General features: G+C 45.5%; 1 protein-coding gene across 4 annotated transcripts in view; it reads left to right on the top strand.

Moving 5' to 3' along the window:
• Nucleotides 1–18756, top strand: part of PLA2G4A (phospholipase A2 group IVA) — a 70081-nt gene that overhangs the window by 23569 nt on the left and 27756 nt on the right. For all 4 annotated transcript variants that reach the window (XM_083868125.1, XM_083868128.1, XM_083868126.1 and 1 more), the window contains exons 5-7: nucleotides 12529–12677; nucleotides 15143–15256; nucleotides 17679–17716. In XM_083868125.1, coding sequence (XP_083724251.1) covers nucleotides 12529–12677; nucleotides 15143–15256; nucleotides 17679–17716 — 301 coding nt within the window. The remainder of the gene's footprint in view (nucleotides 1–12528; nucleotides 12678–15142; nucleotides 15257–17678; nucleotides 17717–18756) is intronic.

Raw genomic sequence — 18756 nt, forward strand, 5'->3', positions numbered from 1 at the left:
GGAGCCCATGAGTTAATGTGTGTAAGAAGATAAGTTAAATGGAAAAATACAGATTCTACACAGGGTCTTGGATACAGGTGTCTGTTATGAGACAGTGTGGGCAACATGAGCAGGGAAAAATGGAAGGTTGAAATGGGGACCCCGTGATATGATATTAAAGGGAGTATGGAAAGGGTGACAAAAGCCAGAAGAAGATCATGGCAACTTTGTGCACCAGAGCAAATAGGGCCCAATAGTATACATCAATATAATTGTACCTTTTTTTCTAAAAAAGGTCCTCTTATCTTAGCAAGTCATCAAAATCAAGAAGCTGCTCAGGAAGAACGTTTTATTTTGATAAAACCTGCCAGAGTGATGCTGTAGGGCCACTGAAACCTGCTTGGCTTCTTGTCTGAGGCAACTGCCAGAGCTCAGTAGCCTGAGGCACCCGCAGTCTGGGGCATCTCTGGCTGAGCTTCCAAGGACCCAGGGCTGGTCCTTGGGGTCCTGGCAAATTCCCCAAAGTGAGAAAAACAGATCGTTGCCTCTTTTTTTTTAATTTTGAGAAAATTAAAAGTGTTTTTATTCCCTGTCCTGGGAGCCTAGCAGCTATTTCATCAAATAAATGATTGTGTTAATTACTGTGAGAAACAACGCTCACTTTTAAAGATTTTAAAGGTTTATTAAGCCTTGACAAAATACAACAAAAGGACTGGGTAAGGAGAAAGGGCAGCGCAGGAAGCACAGAACTAAACTGCCACGAGCTCGCCTACAAAATGGCTGCTCCGCCTTTTATACCCCTGGGGGTACATCAGGCAACCCTGGCCCCTCCCACAGTCTGTCGGTCAACTCTTCTTCACCATCCATTGGTGGAGGCGGCTTTCTTTGCAGCTTGATTGGAGGTCAGGGGTTGCCATGCCCCGCCCCCTGGCACCAGGCCCCGTCCCCTGGCACCAGGCCCCGCCCCCTGGCACCAGGCCGTCCCCATTCCCGGCTGCCCCCACACACGGGCACAGCCCTATCCCCTCATGTCCTGAGTGCCAAGGCTGTCCCAGGGAACTGTACGGGGGGAAAGGGGGATGTGGGGAGAGCAGAGGATGTCCAAATCACAATAACACAACTATACAGCAATAAAACTATACATTATAGTCACCTCTTAATTGCAAGAGCCAACCATCACATTACCTGTCTATAATATTTCTGTGGGGAGATGCTTGAAGCTGTGAGTAGGGAAGGGCCTTTACAGTTGATTATGCCAACCTGTGTGTGTATATATATACATATCTATCTATCTATCTATCTATCTATTTGTTTTATTTGATTTGCCAAAAATGAAACACGGTGAGGGAGTTGCTGAACTTTCCCATTGGGTTTTTGTCTCAAGAAGAGGAGAATGCCTGTGACAGGCCATGTGTGAGCCCTGTTTGGGGTGGGTGCCTGAATTTCACTTCCCTCATGGAAAGGAGGGAACTCCCTCAACTCCCAAGCTGTTGACTCTTCTGGGGGATTGCCCTTAATTTTTTCTATTGATGTTGCTCCAGGTTATGAAACAGAGGTGCTCTGGGAACAAGAGAATTAATTCTACATTTCAGGGTGATGGAGGCCTGGGGAAACATGAGGGATTTTGTTTGTTTTGCTGTTGTTCTTCCATATCAGCCTTTCCAAGACTTTCTGGAACACCTTTGAGAGATCTGAACAAATCTAAGTTTATGAGATATGCTGAAGTGCTTTGTGTGATACTTTTCATCTGGAGGCTCTGAACCCTTCCTGTGCTCAAGGAGTTTTAGCTGGCAGGTCTGGTGTGTGTGGTGCCCCACAGAATGGGTGGCATGGAGGCACTGACTCCTCTGGCACCGCCATTCACATCTCTGTCTCCTCAAGCCCAGGCTGGGCAGATAACCAGTATTTCTAGAAAGTTTTCCAAGATTTCTGGAGCTCTTCATGAATGGGCAGTGTACATGGTTGTGTCATCCTCAGGCCATTTCGTCATTCTGTGAATCCGTGTGGGGGTGATAAATGAAATTTCCTGTAAGAACTCACCACCCAGAATGGTGGGGAGGGGGCAAAAGAAGTTTGAGGGCAGACCCTTTCTTTCTCTGTTCATTCAAGTCCCTTCTTATTTCAGGTGTTTGCCTCTGTAGAAGTCCTTCCTTTACTGATGTCACTTGTTTCAGTTTTAGTGTCCCTTTCTGGGTGACTCCCATGCCCTGGATACCATCCTGTAAACATCCAGGTGATGCAGCTGTAGCTTTACAAAGGTTTAAATCCAGGTTTAGAGGCTGCTGCTCTGGTAGGTGTGCTCAGCTCCTTTCCAGGCTGGAAGGTTTGTGAGCTGAGTAAGTGCAGCAGGTGGCTGCTGGGTGACCTTGGCTGGCTCTGTCACTCCCTCTGTCAACAGGACGGGGAGAGAACATGACGAAAGGGTCAGCATGAGGACAGGGACAGCTCTCACCTCTTACCCACACAGGCAAATGGGCTCAGTTTGAGGAAATGACTGTTATTTATTGCCAGTTAATTGCAGCAGAGTAGGATAGTCAGAAATAAGGCTAAACCCACCTCCTGCTGTACATGTTTCCGTCTTTCCTGCTGCATCCCTCTACCAGCTATCAATGGGATTGGAGTCAGCCAATAGACCCTGCTGAATTGGCAGAAACACAGTTCAATGAAAAAGAAGGCAAAATAACTTATTAGGAAGAAATTGTTGCCTGTGAGGGTGGGGAGGCCCTGCACAGGGTGCCCAGAGAAGCTGTGGCTGCCCCTGGATCTCTGGAAGTGTCCAAGGCCAGGCTGGACAGAGCTTGGAGCAACCTGGGATAGTGGAAGGTGTCCCTGCCATGGCAGGGAGAGATTTACAGTCCCTTTTAACTCAAACCATTCTATCATTCTATGCCCCTGCTGCCCAAAACCTGTTACATAAAGCTATTATAAGGTGAAAAATCAGAAAACCTGCATGGCTTTGGTAAGGATTTCATTATCTTAATTGCTTAGCTTGCTGCTGATTGCAGACCTTGTAAAATCAGCTCTCTGACTGAACCTCTTGAAAAAGACCTTGCCTCTGGCCCAGTGAGTTCTTATACAGTAGATGTGTAGTTTTGAGTCTACTCAGATGCCACCCAAACTGTAGAGCCTTTCCTTACTTCCATGACAGTACAAGAACTTGTAGGAAAAAAGACCAGAGTCCCAAACTGCAGCATCATGGAGGAGAAATGCTTGCAAACTGGGTCTCCTTTCCAGAGCATCCCTCTCCTTCTGGACTTTCAGAGATGTTGGTGGAAAACTAGGTCAGAAGAAACATTGTAAAATTTTCTTCTATCTTTAAACGTGTGTTTAAGTGTCCTGGCTTTCACAACAAATTGTGGCATCTACAGACGAAACCAGTTGTGTGACTCTGCTCTTAACGATCACTCATCTTGCTTAATCCTATTTGGGATTTGCAGCTTTTCCTTGCTTCATCTTCTTTAGATGCTGTGGTAAGGACCAGTGTCATTCTGGGTATTTTTAGGAAAAAATTCCCTTCTTAAACATGTTTAAAGTTTGATCGCTCACAGCACTGGTACTCAGCTTCTCTCTCAGTTCCTCTCCACCCCGTTGGAATCAAGGATGCATTTCCATTGCAGTTAAGCTGCTCAGATAAACAAGCTCTGGGAGCAGTGCAGTCACCAGAGCTCAACTCTGGTTGCAAAACTTGCCCAAACAGAGCTGGGAAGCAGCTCCTGGGTGGCTCTTGGCATGGTCAGCCCATGTCACTGCAGCCAGCTGTGGACATCCCCCCAAGCTCAGGAGATGCCCTTCCTCTTTGCTTCCTGCATCTCCAAAGGAAACTGAGATGGGAGCACACCTTTGCCTGTCTGGCCCTGGCTCTGGGACCTGGGAATGAGGAAAGGATGTTCAGCATGCGCTGTCTGTCCCTCACACCCCTGTGCCCTGAGGCTGTTCCCTGTAAGCCAGAGCTCCTGGGGTTGAAGCTGGCTTGGTTAAATCCAAGTCAGGGCAGTCCAGGCAGGTGTGAGCAGGGTTTTAAACCTGGCCTAGCTGAAAGAAAGGAACTGGAGATTTGCCTGCTTGTATTATGGTTTGTGTTACAGCGGCTCATTCAGGACTCATCCAGCTGTTCTCTGGACTACAGCTGGCCAGTCCTGCACCCTGAATTAGCTACAGTGCACTTCCCTGTCAGACTGCCATCAGATAAGGCTCTTCCTGCAAAGCCCTGGAGCAGGTCCTGATTTTTGCAAGGAGAAAACAAGTTAAACTGCTCCCCTTTTCCAGCCTAACAGCCTGGGAAAAGTAGGTCAGAGTTGACCAATCCTCCACATCCTACAAGCTGCATGTGCAAGTCTTCATGTGGCTGAAATGTGGATCCATAAAATGGATAAAAGAAAAAAAAAATCTTAAATGAACTGTGCTGCTAACAACTGCTCAAGATGTCTACTGCAGATCTCAGTCTAACTCTGAGGCAACCAAATGCTAGATTTCAGTTTCCTTGGCACACCCAGTATCCTTTGCCTTTTGTAGGGATATGCAGTGCTGGAAGGTGGAAGTCATGTTGGAAACCTCTCTCCTCTCTCAACTCCCTGAGCTGGATGTGCCTTTAGGGTAATCAGCTGTCACTGAGTTTCTCTTGCAGAAAATGCAGTGTTTTTCCTTCAATCCACATAAGTCTTCTCATCCACAGCTCCTTGGGAAAGGAGTTCTGCAGGTGTCTTCTGCCTGAAGGAGACTTTTAATCAGTTTTGAAAATGTTATTTTAAAAGCACGAGCTGAAGAATCTGAACTGGGGTCAGTTTGGGGCCCTTCGTGACAAGAGAGATACTGAGAGGCTGGAGCCAAGGAAGGGAGTGGAGCTGGGGAAGGGTCTGGAGCACCAGGAGAGGCTGAGGGAGCTGGGAAAGGGGCTCAGCCTGGAGAAAAGGAGGCTGAGGGGGGGACCTTGTGGCTCTGCACAACTCCCTGACAGGAGGGGACAGCCAGGGGGGTCGGGCTCTGCTCCAGGGAACAGGGACAGGAGGAGAGGGAACGGCCTCAGGCTGGGCCAGGGGAGGCTCAGGTTAAACATCAGGAGGAATTTCTCCTGGAAAGGGTGGTCAGGCATTGTCAGGGACTGTCCAGGGAGGTGTTGGAGTCCTCCATGCCCGGAGGTGTTCAAAAGCCATGTGCATGTGGCACCTGGGGACAAGGTTTAGTGGTGAACACCGTGGTGGTGCTGGGCTGATTGTTGAGCTCAATGGTCTTGGGAGATCTTTTCCAACCTCACCCATTCTGTGATTCATCATCTGGGTACTGCCTTGTATTTTGTAGGATTCCAACTGTCCACAGATCCATCTGTACCAAAGAAAAGCTCTTACACCTCAAGAATGTTCATTTATATATTTTTGACTGCACGTGTTCTTAAGAAAGGGAGAAAGTGATCAGCCTTCCTCACATTCACCACCACAGGAAGGAACACCTTTGTAAAGGATGGTTTTTAGTGACAGGCTTTATCAAGGCATCCAGCCAAGAGTGTTACAGGCCAGTTGAAATCCAGGAACTGTGTGCTCACTGCTGGGTTTTTAAAGCATTCCTGACAGTTGTCTGAATTAAAAAGTCAAGGGAAGAGACTCTTCTCCCTCCCAGGCCCTGAGACTGCACTTCAGCAATATGGGAAATCAAGCTCTAGGACTGCTGGGGGAGTCCCAAAACCTCTAAAAGCCTCCTGGTACCAAACACAGACCCAGTGTAAACTTGTTCTGCTGATTCAGAACACGCTGCCAGTGTAAATCTGTATTAGCAGAGTTCATGCCAGACTGGGAGGAATCTGTACTCCATCAGATAGCATAAATGTGGACTAAAAATCATACTGTGGGTTTGGAGTAATTCAGCAGGAATGTGATGATATACCTGTACTTGCTGAATACTAAATTACCCTGTCCAGGTCTGGCATTTCCATGGACCCATTTCAGTCAGAGCTGAGCCAGGCCACCTTCTGTCCTGCTCCTGTCTTTGGTGGTGGAGTGTCATGGTTTGACACTGGCCAAGGCACCCACCAAAGTCACTCACTCACCCTCACCTGCCACAGGTGGGCAGAGAAAAGAAAAATGTAATGAAGGGTTCATGAGTTGACATAAGGACCGGGGGAAAACCCTCCAAGGCCAAAACAGGCTTGGCTTAGAAGTACAAAGTGAATTTATTACTAACAGAGTTAGAGGAGGATAATGAGAAGTAAAATAAGACCTTAAAATACCTTTTCTTCCCCCATCCCCTCCCTCCTTCCCACTGACGGCACAGGGACACAGGGCCTGGGGGTTTGGGTCAGTTCATCCCCTGAGGTTTCCTGCTGCTGCTCAGGGAGAGGAGTCCTTCCCCTGTGAGCCCGTGGGGTCCCTCCCCAGGAGACAGTTCCCTGTGAACTTCTCCAGCATGGATCCACTCTCACCTCCCTACCAAACCTGCTGCAATGTGAGTCCCTCACACGGGCACAGCCCTCCCAAACCTGCTGCAGCCTGGGTCTCTCTTCCCACGGGGTGCAGTCCTCAGGCACAGGCTGCTCCAGCCTGGGAGCAGGGCCCCTCTGTCCACTGGTATCCCACTGGATCACAGCCCCCTCCAGGGATCACAGCCCCCTCCAGGGATCACCTGCTCCAGCCTGGGCACCTCCCCAGGGGCTGTGGGTGGATCTCTGCATCCCTGTGGATCCCCATGGGCTGTGGGTGGATCTCTGCATCCCTGTGGATCCCCAGGGGCTGTGGGTGGATCTCTGCATCCCTGTGGATCCCCGGGGGCTGTGAGTGGATCTCTGCATCCCTGTGGATCCCCATGGGCTGTGAGTGGATCTCTGCATCCCTGTGGATCCCCAGGGGCTGTGGGTGGATCTCTGCATCCCTGTGGATCCCCAGGGGCTTTAGGGGCACAGCAGCTCCACCATGGTCTCACCAAGGCCTGCAGAGGAATCTTGGCTCCAGCACCTGGAGCAGCTCCTGCCTCTCCTTCTCCACAGACCTCGATGTCTCCATGTTGTTTCCCTCACATGTTCTCACCTCTTCTCTGGCTAAGAGCAAAAACTGTTTCTACAGTGTTTTGATTTTCTTCCTAAATTTGTTATCCCAGAGGCATTACCATCATCTCTAATGGGCCCAGCCCTGGCCAGCAGCAGGTCCATCTTCAGAGCCACCAGGGATTGGCTCTGCTGGACATGGTGGAAGCTTCCAGCAGCTTCTCACAGCAGCCACCCCTGTGGCCCCCTCCCCACCAAATACCAGGCTGTGCAAAACCAACACATGGAGTGAGATACCTCACTGGTTTATCAGGGAGAACTAGGCATTTAAATTCATTAAAAAACCCTAAACCCCTTAGACTCTGGCACACTACTAGAAAAATGTTATTTTGCTTAATGCTTCCATCGCTTTTCAGTGTGTGTCTGCAAAGAGGCCTGTACAGATAACCTAGAGAAGGCAGTGTTCCTTTGCTCTTGGCACTTCTACAAATGTGACCAAAAGCTGACTTGTTTGGGGTTTTTTTGCCCTTTCAAAGCTGGATCAGTGGAAGCAATGGTGTCCTGCAGCAGTGAACTGGGTGATAGTGCAGTTCCTGTGCTGGGAGCTGGTTCTTCCCTCCACTGAAGTAATGCCAGAGATGAAAAGCACTGTCATAAAAGGCACAAATAATTTTTAATGAAGGTGTTACCTAATCCCAGGATTTCTCAAAGCCCAGCTCCTGCTTCAGAGCTGCCTTACTTCCCTTGGAGTCACCTTCCGCTCACGAAATCTGGCACTGCATCACCCCTTTGCAAAATCCTCAAAGCCAGCAGCCCTGGTATTCCCTGTGGTGCCCTAAACACAAGCAGCAGTGAGTACTCCTGGGGTTTTTAGGTTGCTGTGACCTTCTGGCAGGTCTCCTGGCATCTGCATTACTGCTAGACTATGGATTTGTCTGGGGGATCTCTGCTCCATGGTTGGAGGGACAGTTATTGATAAGTACAGTTTTTAAGAACTCTCTCTTTAAAAACTGAAAAATCACACAAAATTGGGAAAACCCATGAATTTAGAATCCATTACTTTTTCTCCTGACCATGGCAGAGACACCAACTCTTATTTCCGTGCCACTGTGAGGCCTCATAAAATTCACAATTTGAATAGAGATTCTGTTGTCATTTAGCTTCCTTCCCCTCCAGGGAAAGAGGGGTCATCCAGCAATTCCCATTATTGCCTTGACCTCAGCCAGGCTGCTCAGCTGCATGTGCTAAACAATGTTCTGTGATGCAGCAAGCCAAAAAAAATGGTGGGAAATACACAAAGATGGTCATTTGGGACCTAGTAAGTGTTTATCAATGGGATTGCACTTAATGGTGGATAAATTAAGTGTTATTACCACTTTTTATTTTGCGGTAGATATGCATGTATCTCAGTATTATATTTGAACAGGCTTTCTATAGTTTCTTTATGGTAATTATGCTGTTGAAGTAATTGAAATTGGAATGACTGAAATATAAATCATGTATCTGAAATATTAATCATACTAACATAGAAGCCTGATGACAGCCATCTCACCCATCTCTTAATAACATAAGAGCAAATGGTTTCTAGTCATTGCAGAAAATTTTACATGTTTTTCTAGCAGCCAGGTTGCTTAAAGTGTTACTCATTTTTCACTGTGAAAATGTTTGACCCTAATTACTGTCCACTGTGTGTTTCACTTAGTGATTCATAATGTAATTTAAAGGGAGAATCCTATAGCCATGACTTAACCAGGAGATAAATCCCATGAGGAAAAGTCAGTGAATTCTTACTTTCTACCTCTCAGCCATTCCTAAGGCAGTAGTTTAAAAACAGCAATGGGATGCTGACTCTGCTCTTGTTTTTGGATGTGTGTCTTCAACCCCTGGAGCTTTGGGTGCGGGGCTGAATTATCACCAACATTTTGTTAATTACCTGAGACTTCATCTGCCTCCAAGCTGCTAATTGCAGGACCCTCGGTGCTGAAAGCCTTTACTGTGTGTTTTAGTGTGCAGATGGGGTTTGAGATACTTGTTTTTGATTGGTTGGTTCAGCCTGCCTTGTTTCTGAGAAATGGTGATGGAGCACTTGCGTAAGGAACAGCCTGAGGAGGGCTGAGCTGCACAGAAACTCTGCTTTCCTCAGAAATGTCCTGGGAACAAGGGCAAATTCCCCCAGGGGGCTGATGCTGAGGACGCTCTGCTTGGTAGCTCAGGCACCTGCTGCAACAAGAGACCAGTTCCCCAACAGTGCTGCCCCTACACAAAATCCTTAAGGCTGGAAAAGACCTTTAGGGTCATCAGGTCCAGATAGAGATAATTTTCAGACATAGATAATTCTCTTGTTGTGATTGAACATCAGCTTTTGACCCATGCACCATAGCAATTCTTCTTTTTAAAATCAAAATATAGATGGCAGCCTTCCAGTGCCTAAAGGGGCTCCAGGAGAGGGACTTGTGACAAGGGCCTGGAGGGACAGGACATGGGAATGGCTTCCCACTGCCAGGGGGCAAGGATAGATGGGATACTGGGCAGAAATCCTTTCCTGTGAGGGTGGGGAGGCCCTGGCACAGGGTGCCCAGAGAAGCTGTGGCTGCCCCTGGATCCCTGGAAGTGTCCAAGGCCAGGCTGGACGGGGCTTGGAGCAACCTGGCATAGTGGAAGGTGTCCCTGCCCATGGCAGGGGGTGGCTCTGTATGGACTTTAAGGTCTCTCCCAACCCAAACCATTCTGGGATTTTGTGATAACAGTGGTGATCAAGCTATTTTTAGTTATGTTTTCAGCTTAGTTTTTTTTAACATTACCTGGCAAATCAATTAGCAGACGCCCAGGCAGGAATAAAAACACCCATGCTGAGAGTGCACGCTGACTGTTTAATGTACATTTGATAGCTTCAATGTTTTGAAATACATTAAGTGAATCCTTCTGTGTTATTTGCCAGGTTGCTGGTAGTTTTTGGTCCCCATCCAAGGAGTGATATTTTGATTAATATATCTTAAAGAAGTATTTAGTATTCCTTATAGCAATATCTTCATCAGAGCGAGCAGTCTTCCCATATATTTTGTCTTCATCTACAAAAGGAAGTTAATAATAGATTTTCATTTTCTTAACTGAAAATAGCTCCTAATAAACTTTCAAACATGAAAGGGCAGGTGATTAAATCTTTGCCTTAGGTTGAAAAGCTAATAAAGAGATGGAGTGAGGTGGCTTGGCAATACTGATCTACCGAGACTGATTTTTCCAAGTTTAGTTGATCCATGCCTTGGGTTTAGTTTCTGTTTCAACACTTACCAGGGTTTGCCTGATAGGAAGTTAGTGATGGATCTGCATGTCAGAAGTCTGGCTTTCTACATGCTTTAAGTAGGAAACCATTTGCTGTTTGTGTTGATAAGAAAAAGCAGATTTTTTTAACAGAGTTGGGACTGATCACAGCATGATCTGAATGGAGAGGGAGGCATTGATGTTTTGCCCAGAACTCTACCCAGCCATCAGGATTTTGTCTAAAATCCAGGTCTTTGTAGGCAACTTCAGGCTCTTGGCAGAGCAGTCCTGGGTGCTTATTGCCAAAGTCGTGCTGGATATCAAGACTTAGCAAATGAGACCTTGTTACTTCATGGATTTTTACTTTCAAAGAGCCTTGTTTCTCTTGATTCTTTTCTTTGTGGCAGAGCTTTGTGTAGTAGTTGAAAGAAACTAATGGAAAAGTTGGCAAGTCGAAACATCTGCTGGTGAGGAAAGACTTGGGGCTTGATCCCCCAATTCCCCTGCCCATAACCAAGAGACAAGATCAGACATAGTTATTCATCAGGAGCTAATAAAGGTTGCTATTTAAAGGCTTTCCACCCTGATCCCCAGCTTTAAATAGCTGCTTGTTCATTACTCAAGGAGCACTGAGACCACCTCAGTGTAGAAATTGACTGAGCCCCACAGGTATGGAGCACAGTGGAAAACTCCTTGAGAAGTTGGATTAGGATAACACTGAATAGAATTTGCCTGGGGACACATTCAGAACCTCCAGACTGGTTTCCAAGAACCCTTTTTTTTTTGGGTTGTTTGGTCAGTTTTTTTTCCCCAAAAGACATTTGGTTTGATTTGAAATTATCCAACTTCTTTGTTTTCCTCTTTTCCTCCCCCTCCCAGCAGGAGGGAGAAGTGGTTCTGGGCCTCAGGAATCTCATGGATAAAGTCTTGTTGAACTCCCAGAGTTTCCAAAATTAGCCTTTATTGAAAAAAAGGTGTTTTTAGACTTAAAATGTGTACGGGAAGGAATATTTGGACTTGTTTTTCCTCCTGGTAGGATTTAATCTCTTACCAAAATAGGCCTTTAAGGAATTGTTTGTAGTGGGTATTGGTTTGCTTAATAACGTTTCACTAAAAAAACTTGGAGGAGAGGATTCAGTTTCCTCCTGAGGCACATCTGTGGTCTCTGCTGCCTCTGGCCAGGGCCAGGACCCAGAGAATGGCTGCAGCTGTGTCAGGGCAGGGTCAGGCTGGAGCTCAGGAAAGGTTCTTCCCCAGAGGATGCTGGGCACTGCCCAGGCTCCCCAGGGCATGGGCACGGCCCCAAGGCTGCCAGAGCTCCAGGAGTGTTTGGACAATGCTCCCAGGGATGCACAGGGTGGGATTGTTGGGGTATCTGGCAGGGTGTCTGGACTGATGATCCTTGTGGGTCCCTTCCACTTCAGGATATTCTGATTCTGTGTTTGAGTATTGGAAAGACATGAGTGTTTTACCACAGCAGAGCAGGAGGCTTTTCATGATCCACCACAACCACAGAAATAACTTCCCCTGCTCTCCTGGGAAGCCTCTGAGCCCTGGCCTCATTTGACACAAAAACCACCCCCCTCATTGTACAGAAAACCCTTACATGCTTTGTCTTGTTAGAAAGTGCGTTTTTAGGGCTGCATTCTGTGCTCTCAGGAGTGGCTGTTTTTAGACTCATCTGATGGTATCTGCCAATGTTTCCTTTTCTCCCCCTGGTACTTCCTATCAGCTGCAGTTGCCATATCTCTGTTTCCAGTCAGGGTTCTGCTGTTTAAATAAGGTGCTGATCTTGTGGTGACTCCCCAGAGCTGTGGTGGTGGCAGTGTTTCAGAGCTGAGTGCCCCTTATGCTGTGTGCAGCACTGCAGTGCTGTGACTGATTTCCTCCATTACTCCCAAACCAGCAAAAGTGAAAGAGGATCCAAAACCCACAGCAAACTGCTTGTTTTCATTGTTCTGTGGGATACTTGCCTCTGTGACACGAGCCAAAGCTATTAAAGGCTAGAAAGAGAGGAATAAGTAAAAGCTTTTAAAAACACCAGTGCCTGGCAGGTGTTTGCATATTCCCGATAAACTTGACTCAATCCCTGTGTCATTCTGTTTGCTCAAGGCTTTTCCCCTCCCCTCCTAAAAGCCTAATGTTTTTTGGGGGGAGATTGTTGGTATCATTGTATCATTCCTCTCATTACATTTATGTAACTTACAGAGTTGCGTATCTTTCTGCCCTTGACCATGAGGGGGTCTGTGGTTTTGCACAATTGTATCAATTATTCCAGCCCAAGGTGGAGTTTCCCCCTGGCTGACCTGTGTTCTGCTCCACAGTTGACACTCCGGATCCCTACGTGGAGCTGTTCATCCCCACCGCCCCCGACTGCAGGAAGAGAACCAAACATTTCAACAACGACATCAACCCCGTGTGGGACGAGACCTTCGAGTTCATCCTGGACCCCAATCTGGAGAATGTTCTGGAGGTAAATCCCGGGGCTGGGCTGGGGAGATGGAGGGTAAAGTAACAGTGGCTTACACGTGTGTGGCATATGATGTCTCAAGATCACCCCTTTGTTTAAAATGTTAAACCTGGGTTTAGCTGTGGTGCTAAGCAAGAGGTGTTGGATAAATTGTATTATTCAAGGAGTAGCCTGAAGAGTCATTACAGGATATGCCTGTGAGTCATCTCTTGGACAGCTCCTGAAGGGTAGTAGCTTGTTACTCCTCACATCAGCTATGGAGTACTCTCTGCTTCCTACCCTGATTCAACTCTTGCAGACAGGGAATAGGTGGGGCTTAAGTCAAGTGTCTGCCCTGGAGGAAGCAGACAAAGCAAAAGACTGATTCTGCTGTGTTCTCCTTGCCTGGAGCCCACCCAGGGCTCTTCTGGGGCTCACTCCATGTGCAGCCTTGTTTTCCAAGTCTCTGTTCAGTCTCAGTGAGTTAAATTTCTCCAGGCTGCACACAAAAGCTGAATGTTGGGTGTGTTTTCTGAGTGGGCATGGCAAGGATTTAAGGTTAGCTCTGGTCCTTTGTAAGTTCTGTTCTTCATAGAGATGGCCCCGCCACCTGCTCTCTTCTAACCCAAGCTTGCAGAGTTCAGTCTAAATTGGCCAACTGGGACAGAGGCTGCAGCCTGTGAAGGTTTTTCTTGAGCTTGTGACCATCAGACCTTGGGTCTGAAAGGGAATTGTGCTTCCTACAAGTTCCCTTCGTTCCCGGGGAAGGTTCTTCAGTTTGAACATTACACCCACGGATCATGAAGAACTATCCCATGCATCCTGCACTAGTGACAAAAGAAAGGAATTTACAATGATTTCCTGGGCATCAGTTCCTGCCTGTTCCTCTGGTGCCACTGCTGGGTCTCCTGGAGCAGAGCCTGGGCTCTGCTCTGAGCTCTCTTACACTTCGGCAGCTTTCCTAGGAATGTTTGAATTTGTTGAGGACAAAGTTTGGTTCAAGGGTTTTGAAAAGGAAAAAATTACTGCAGTTGCCAACACAGCAAGATGGATTATAGGTAGAAATGTGTCTTCACGATAACTAAAGGCTGTTGCTGTTTCTGAGATAGTGCTATAAAATTCCCTGAAAATTGCCTGCAAAGGGTAGATGATAACATTTAATAATGGTTAATTGTGGACTTGGTAGTGTAGGCAAGAGCCTTTGGATTCTGCAATGGAGTGCAGTGTCAGAAGTATGTAGTCACCTCCTCACCCAAACCCTCTGTGAATTCCGAAGCTCAGACTCCACAATCCTTGTGACTCCTTGGATTGTTTTAATCTGCATCTTTAACTCTATCCCAAGTGCAGTTTTCCCTCTGAAGTGTAAGCAGATTTCAAAATCCCACTAAGAAGATTTTGGTTTTAGTTTTAAGAGGCGGCGCTCAGAGATTGCAGGAATGAGCATAAAGTCCTGCAAGGAAACAGAGCAAAGTAAATACCATTAAAATAATGCGCTTTGTCCTAAAATAAAGAGAATTCATAATTTCAAAGGGTTGCTTGTGGCACAGGATGAAGAAGATTCTTTATAGCTGAGAAGAGGCTGATCCCAGATGTAGCAACTAATCATTCAAGTGATTGTATCTTGATTCCTTTTGTTTTCTGCAAAAGATACAGTCCAAGCCACGAACATGTGATATTTTAGAAGATACAATGCCACAAAGTGGAAAAAACCCCCGTAAGTCAAATGAGTTTGGAGATCTCATTTAATAAAAATCGTGTAAATGATAATTTTAAATTCTTTCTGAATATCTTACTTGAGGACTTGGAAAGCAGCCACTGGGGAAAAAACGTCTGCTAAACGTAGATCCACATGGATTAGAGCAAAAATGTGGAATGGTGTTCTGCCATATCCACATCCATCTTTGGATATTATCACATTTTGGAAAGGTCTCTGCTCCGACATGGAGGGTATGAGAAGAGACTTGAAGGTCTGGCTGGATACAGAGAGCAGCTTTGTGTGAATTGGAATGTTGCACACTTTGCCAAATCACTGCTGTAACAGTCTTGATCTGTAGAGTCAAGGCTGGGGTATTCCATCTTCTCTGAAAAGTTGCTGGATGTTTTTTGGCCTACCACAGTTAGAACTATACAAGTTTCTCCATAGGGAAGTTTTTCTGACTGGAAATTTGAAGGTACTATGCCTTATATGTAGAATTTGAAGGTATTAGAAAGTTGGTGAGATTTGCTGCCAGAGAGGTGCTGGGATGGAAATCCCATCGTGAATAGTCCTGGTGTGTTCCTGCAGTTCAGTTCCTTGAAGTGCCACCTCCACTGTCCATGTGCTTATCCTGATTTAAAATAAATGTCAGTTTGCACTGGGCATTGACTGGGTTGGGTCAGGCCCATTCTTTTTCCATATAATTTTTTTTTTTTTAATTTCAGGCATAGGCTTGGTGGAATTAAAGAGGGATTTCTTGCAGTAGAATTGAATATCCAGATATCTCTTGCAGGTTACTCTCATGGATGCCAACTATGTTATGGATGAGACTCTTGGCACATCCACATTTCCCATCTCTTCTCTGAAACTGGGAGAGAAGAAGGAGGTCCAGTTAACTTTCAATGATGTAAGTTGGACATTCATGACTCTGCCCTGGTCAGAAGTTTTCTGAGCATTCACTCTTGCCCATGGATAAACACAGAGCCTAAAGACACTTTTTGGCCTTAATTATTTATCTTCCTGCTGAGAGGAGAATTAAGCAAAACAGTGCCACTGAATACCTTGATGTCCCTGCTGGAAGAATCCTCTTTAAGAATCTAGTTTGGAACTTTCTCTGCCTAAAGCAGTTTCTTCCACTCTCAGTGCATTGCCCCTCCTGCTGCTGCCTGTGGCTTCCAGAAAGCTGAAGGAATTCTTTTATTATTACATGTTTCACTTTCTGTAAGTGGCTTGTTGTAACACAACCCTGGTTAACATGCAATGATGCAGTAATTGGATTATTCCCTTTAAACAGGTCTGCAAATCAGATGGAGTCACTTGAACAGGGCTTGTCTGCCTGCATTGTAACTCCTGGAAACTGTTGTTAAATCTCGGTGGAATTGAGCTTGTTCTGCACATACTAAAATTTATAAATACCATCTGCATTTCTGATTTGGGATGTAGTTTATTGTATAGTCAGAGATCTTGATTTGTCATCACTCTGCTGTTTCCATGTGATACAACTTTAAAAGGGTCATTACAGCAAGTAACTGGTTAAAGACCTATTTGTTGGAAACCAGAGAGTTTCAGATGTGAAGTTTAGCATTTAATTTGGCATAGCCTTAGGGCAGTTGGAATTTTAATACCCTCCATTATTTTTCCTTTTAAAAATAACAGCAATTTTTTTTGAAATCTGTGCATATTTATTTCACTAAGTGTTTCAGTAAATCTTGGCCTTCCAGAGCAGGGGCTGAAAGCAGATCCTGGTTCTGCCAGGCCTGAGGTGGGGCAGTGAGAAAGAACTGATGAATACAGTTTTCAAACACAGTTCACAAAGCTCATTCCATTAATACAAGGCCTTGCCTTGCTTGAACTTCTCGTCAGTGTTTAGCAAAGCTTGGTAGGGAGTCATAGTAAGAAAATAAAAATGCAAAAAAGGCAACTACACTCTGAAATTTATAAGCAAATAGTTAAGGGGAGATGAAGTCAGGTTGAGCCCAATGCAGACATAGCATGTATTCCTGAAATGTCTGTGGCAGTCTGTATAAGGTATAGAAAATGCCATGATGTCTCCGTGTTGGAATGCTTCCCTCCAAGGGTTTTATTTAATGTGCATACATTTTTATAAGCATTGGATCACTGCATGATTTCAGGATCTATTTCTAAATTAGTAATACCAGGTGGGGAATAATGTAATTGCTTCCCTGCCTTTGAAGTGTTTCCTCAGTGACTCTTCACTTTGTTTGTTCATGTCCTCCCTTTGTTGTTTCTCTGTCTGTTCTTTCTCCCCCTCCCCAGCCTTGCTCATGCCTTGCCTCATTTACAATTCCTGTTCCAGGAATTGGGTCTGCATGTGGGAGGCAGAGGCAGCTTTGCATCCCAGACCCTTCAGTGCTGTCTGAGGGTCAAGCAGATGTTCACTCTGGGGTGTTGTGGCTCCATCCCTGGTGCTCACATGCCCCAAGTGAGGAGCAGAATCTGGTTTTATGTAGAGGACAATGTGAGTCTGTCACTCCTCCAGGGCTGCACCAATGAGGCCATTGCAAAGGGAGAGGGGGAAAATACTTCTCCATTCTGTCTTAGTTCCACAGCCAGTACTCCTGGATTGTGCCTGACGGGGAACTGGTGCGTTAATCCTTTTTTTTTTTTTAACTTCTTGCCTGCAGACATCCCTTTCAGTACTCTGTGAAAGGTAGAGGAGGCCAACCCATAGCTCTTGGCCAGGGAGTTCAGTGTGGTTGGCAAGTGAAGCCATCGTGCAGCGACATTTATTGCATTTTTCCAGCAAGCTGTAAGCAGTCACCCTTCCTGATTGCTAGTTACGGCATGTTGAGCTGTGCAGAGACATTTGGTGGCGCCTGTGGAACAAAGAACAGTGATTTCCTCACACAGGTGCCACTGAGATGTGATCTCCTGGTTTTCCTGCCAGCCATTAGTGGGTGAAGAGAATCAGATTCCCTCAGCACAGAGATGAGTTACACTGTCAGAAAGGGATTAGCAGTGCAAGAAAGGCAAGACAGTGGGATCTGAGGAATGAAAGTCAGCACTTACCAACATTTTCCACGGTATTCAGTGCTAGTCGTGTATTTTGGAATCACACTGTGTGCTTTAAAAAAAAAAAATCCATAGAAAAGAATCTCATTCATATGTGTCAGAAATATCATCCTTTTTTAGAAAAGAAGTGAAGAGGAAAGAGAGAGAGAGAGAGAGACAAGAAAGAAAGAAAGAAAGAAAGAAAAAGAAAGAAAGAAAGAAAGAAAGTTAGTTCTGACAGTAGTTGTTATTCCAGGTGTGTTTGTGGGTTTTGCCTCTCTAAGTGCTGTAACCATATTTAAATATTTCTTGTTTAGGTCACAGAAATGACTTTGGAATTGTCTCTGGAAGTATGGTGAGTATCTCATATTTTAAAAAAAGAGAGTGAAAATATGGCCGCAAAGGATTTTTTTTTTATTTTAAACTGTTCATTAAAATTTTCATGGAATCACAGAATATCCTGAATTGGAAGGGATCAACAAGGATCATCAAAGTCCAACTCCTGGCCCTGCACAGGACACCCCAAGAGTCCCACTCTGTTGGGATTTTCTTAAAAACATGTGAGGTAGAGTGCAAAAATTCCTTGTTGTAGCATAGAAATACCAGATACTGTAGAAGTGAGGAAATTCTACAATTTTGGTTTATTTTCATGTTGTAATTCATTATTGACTAAGCACTTTTACTGGGACTAAGAGGTATAACCCTTCCAAATGTTTGCAGGAGTGAGGCTATCCCATAAAGGTCTCTCATCCTGGTTAACATGAAGGCTTTTCCTTCTCAAGGGCTTTGTTTCTAAAAAACCCACAGACCTCACTCAGGTGCAGCTTCATCTTTATCCTATTTTACCTTCTCGGGGAGCTTGGCCCCTCATGTGAACTTTCAGCTGCTGTTACAGTGCTGTCCCTAAAATTTATTTAAATGTAAATATCACACAGTGAAGATTTAGGTGAAGATTTAGGGCCAGGAGTTCTCCATGTAAAAGCTAAATAGATGCCTACCTTTATTTGTCACTTTTTTTCCCCCCTCTAGCTGTCTTCCTCCCTCATTCTTCACCGATCCTGGCAAAAGACCAAAAATCACATTGAAGCATAATGAGAACAATACATTTCATGTCTAAAAATGATTTTCTGAGAGCAAGGCATTTAAGGAGTCATTTTTTGTCTGTGACTATAAATAGGAGCACTGTAAAAGTCATAATTATTTCCTGATTACTCCAGAGACTGACAAACATCCCCCAGGGATAATTTCTGCTATCATGCTGTACTAGGAAAATACATTTGTGGGTGGTCCTTGGGACCACCCTGAACCAGCCACGCTTTGTACATTACAAGCATTTCATATCTCTGACATTAAATAAACAGAAGATGCTTGGCTGTGTCTTCTTAGGCTCTGGAA

This window comes from Zosterops lateralis (genome assembly GCF_965231275.1).
Source record: "Zosterops lateralis genome assembly, chromosome: 9".
NCBI lineage: Eukaryota > Metazoa > Chordata > Aves > Passeriformes > Zosteropidae > Zosterops > Zosterops lateralis.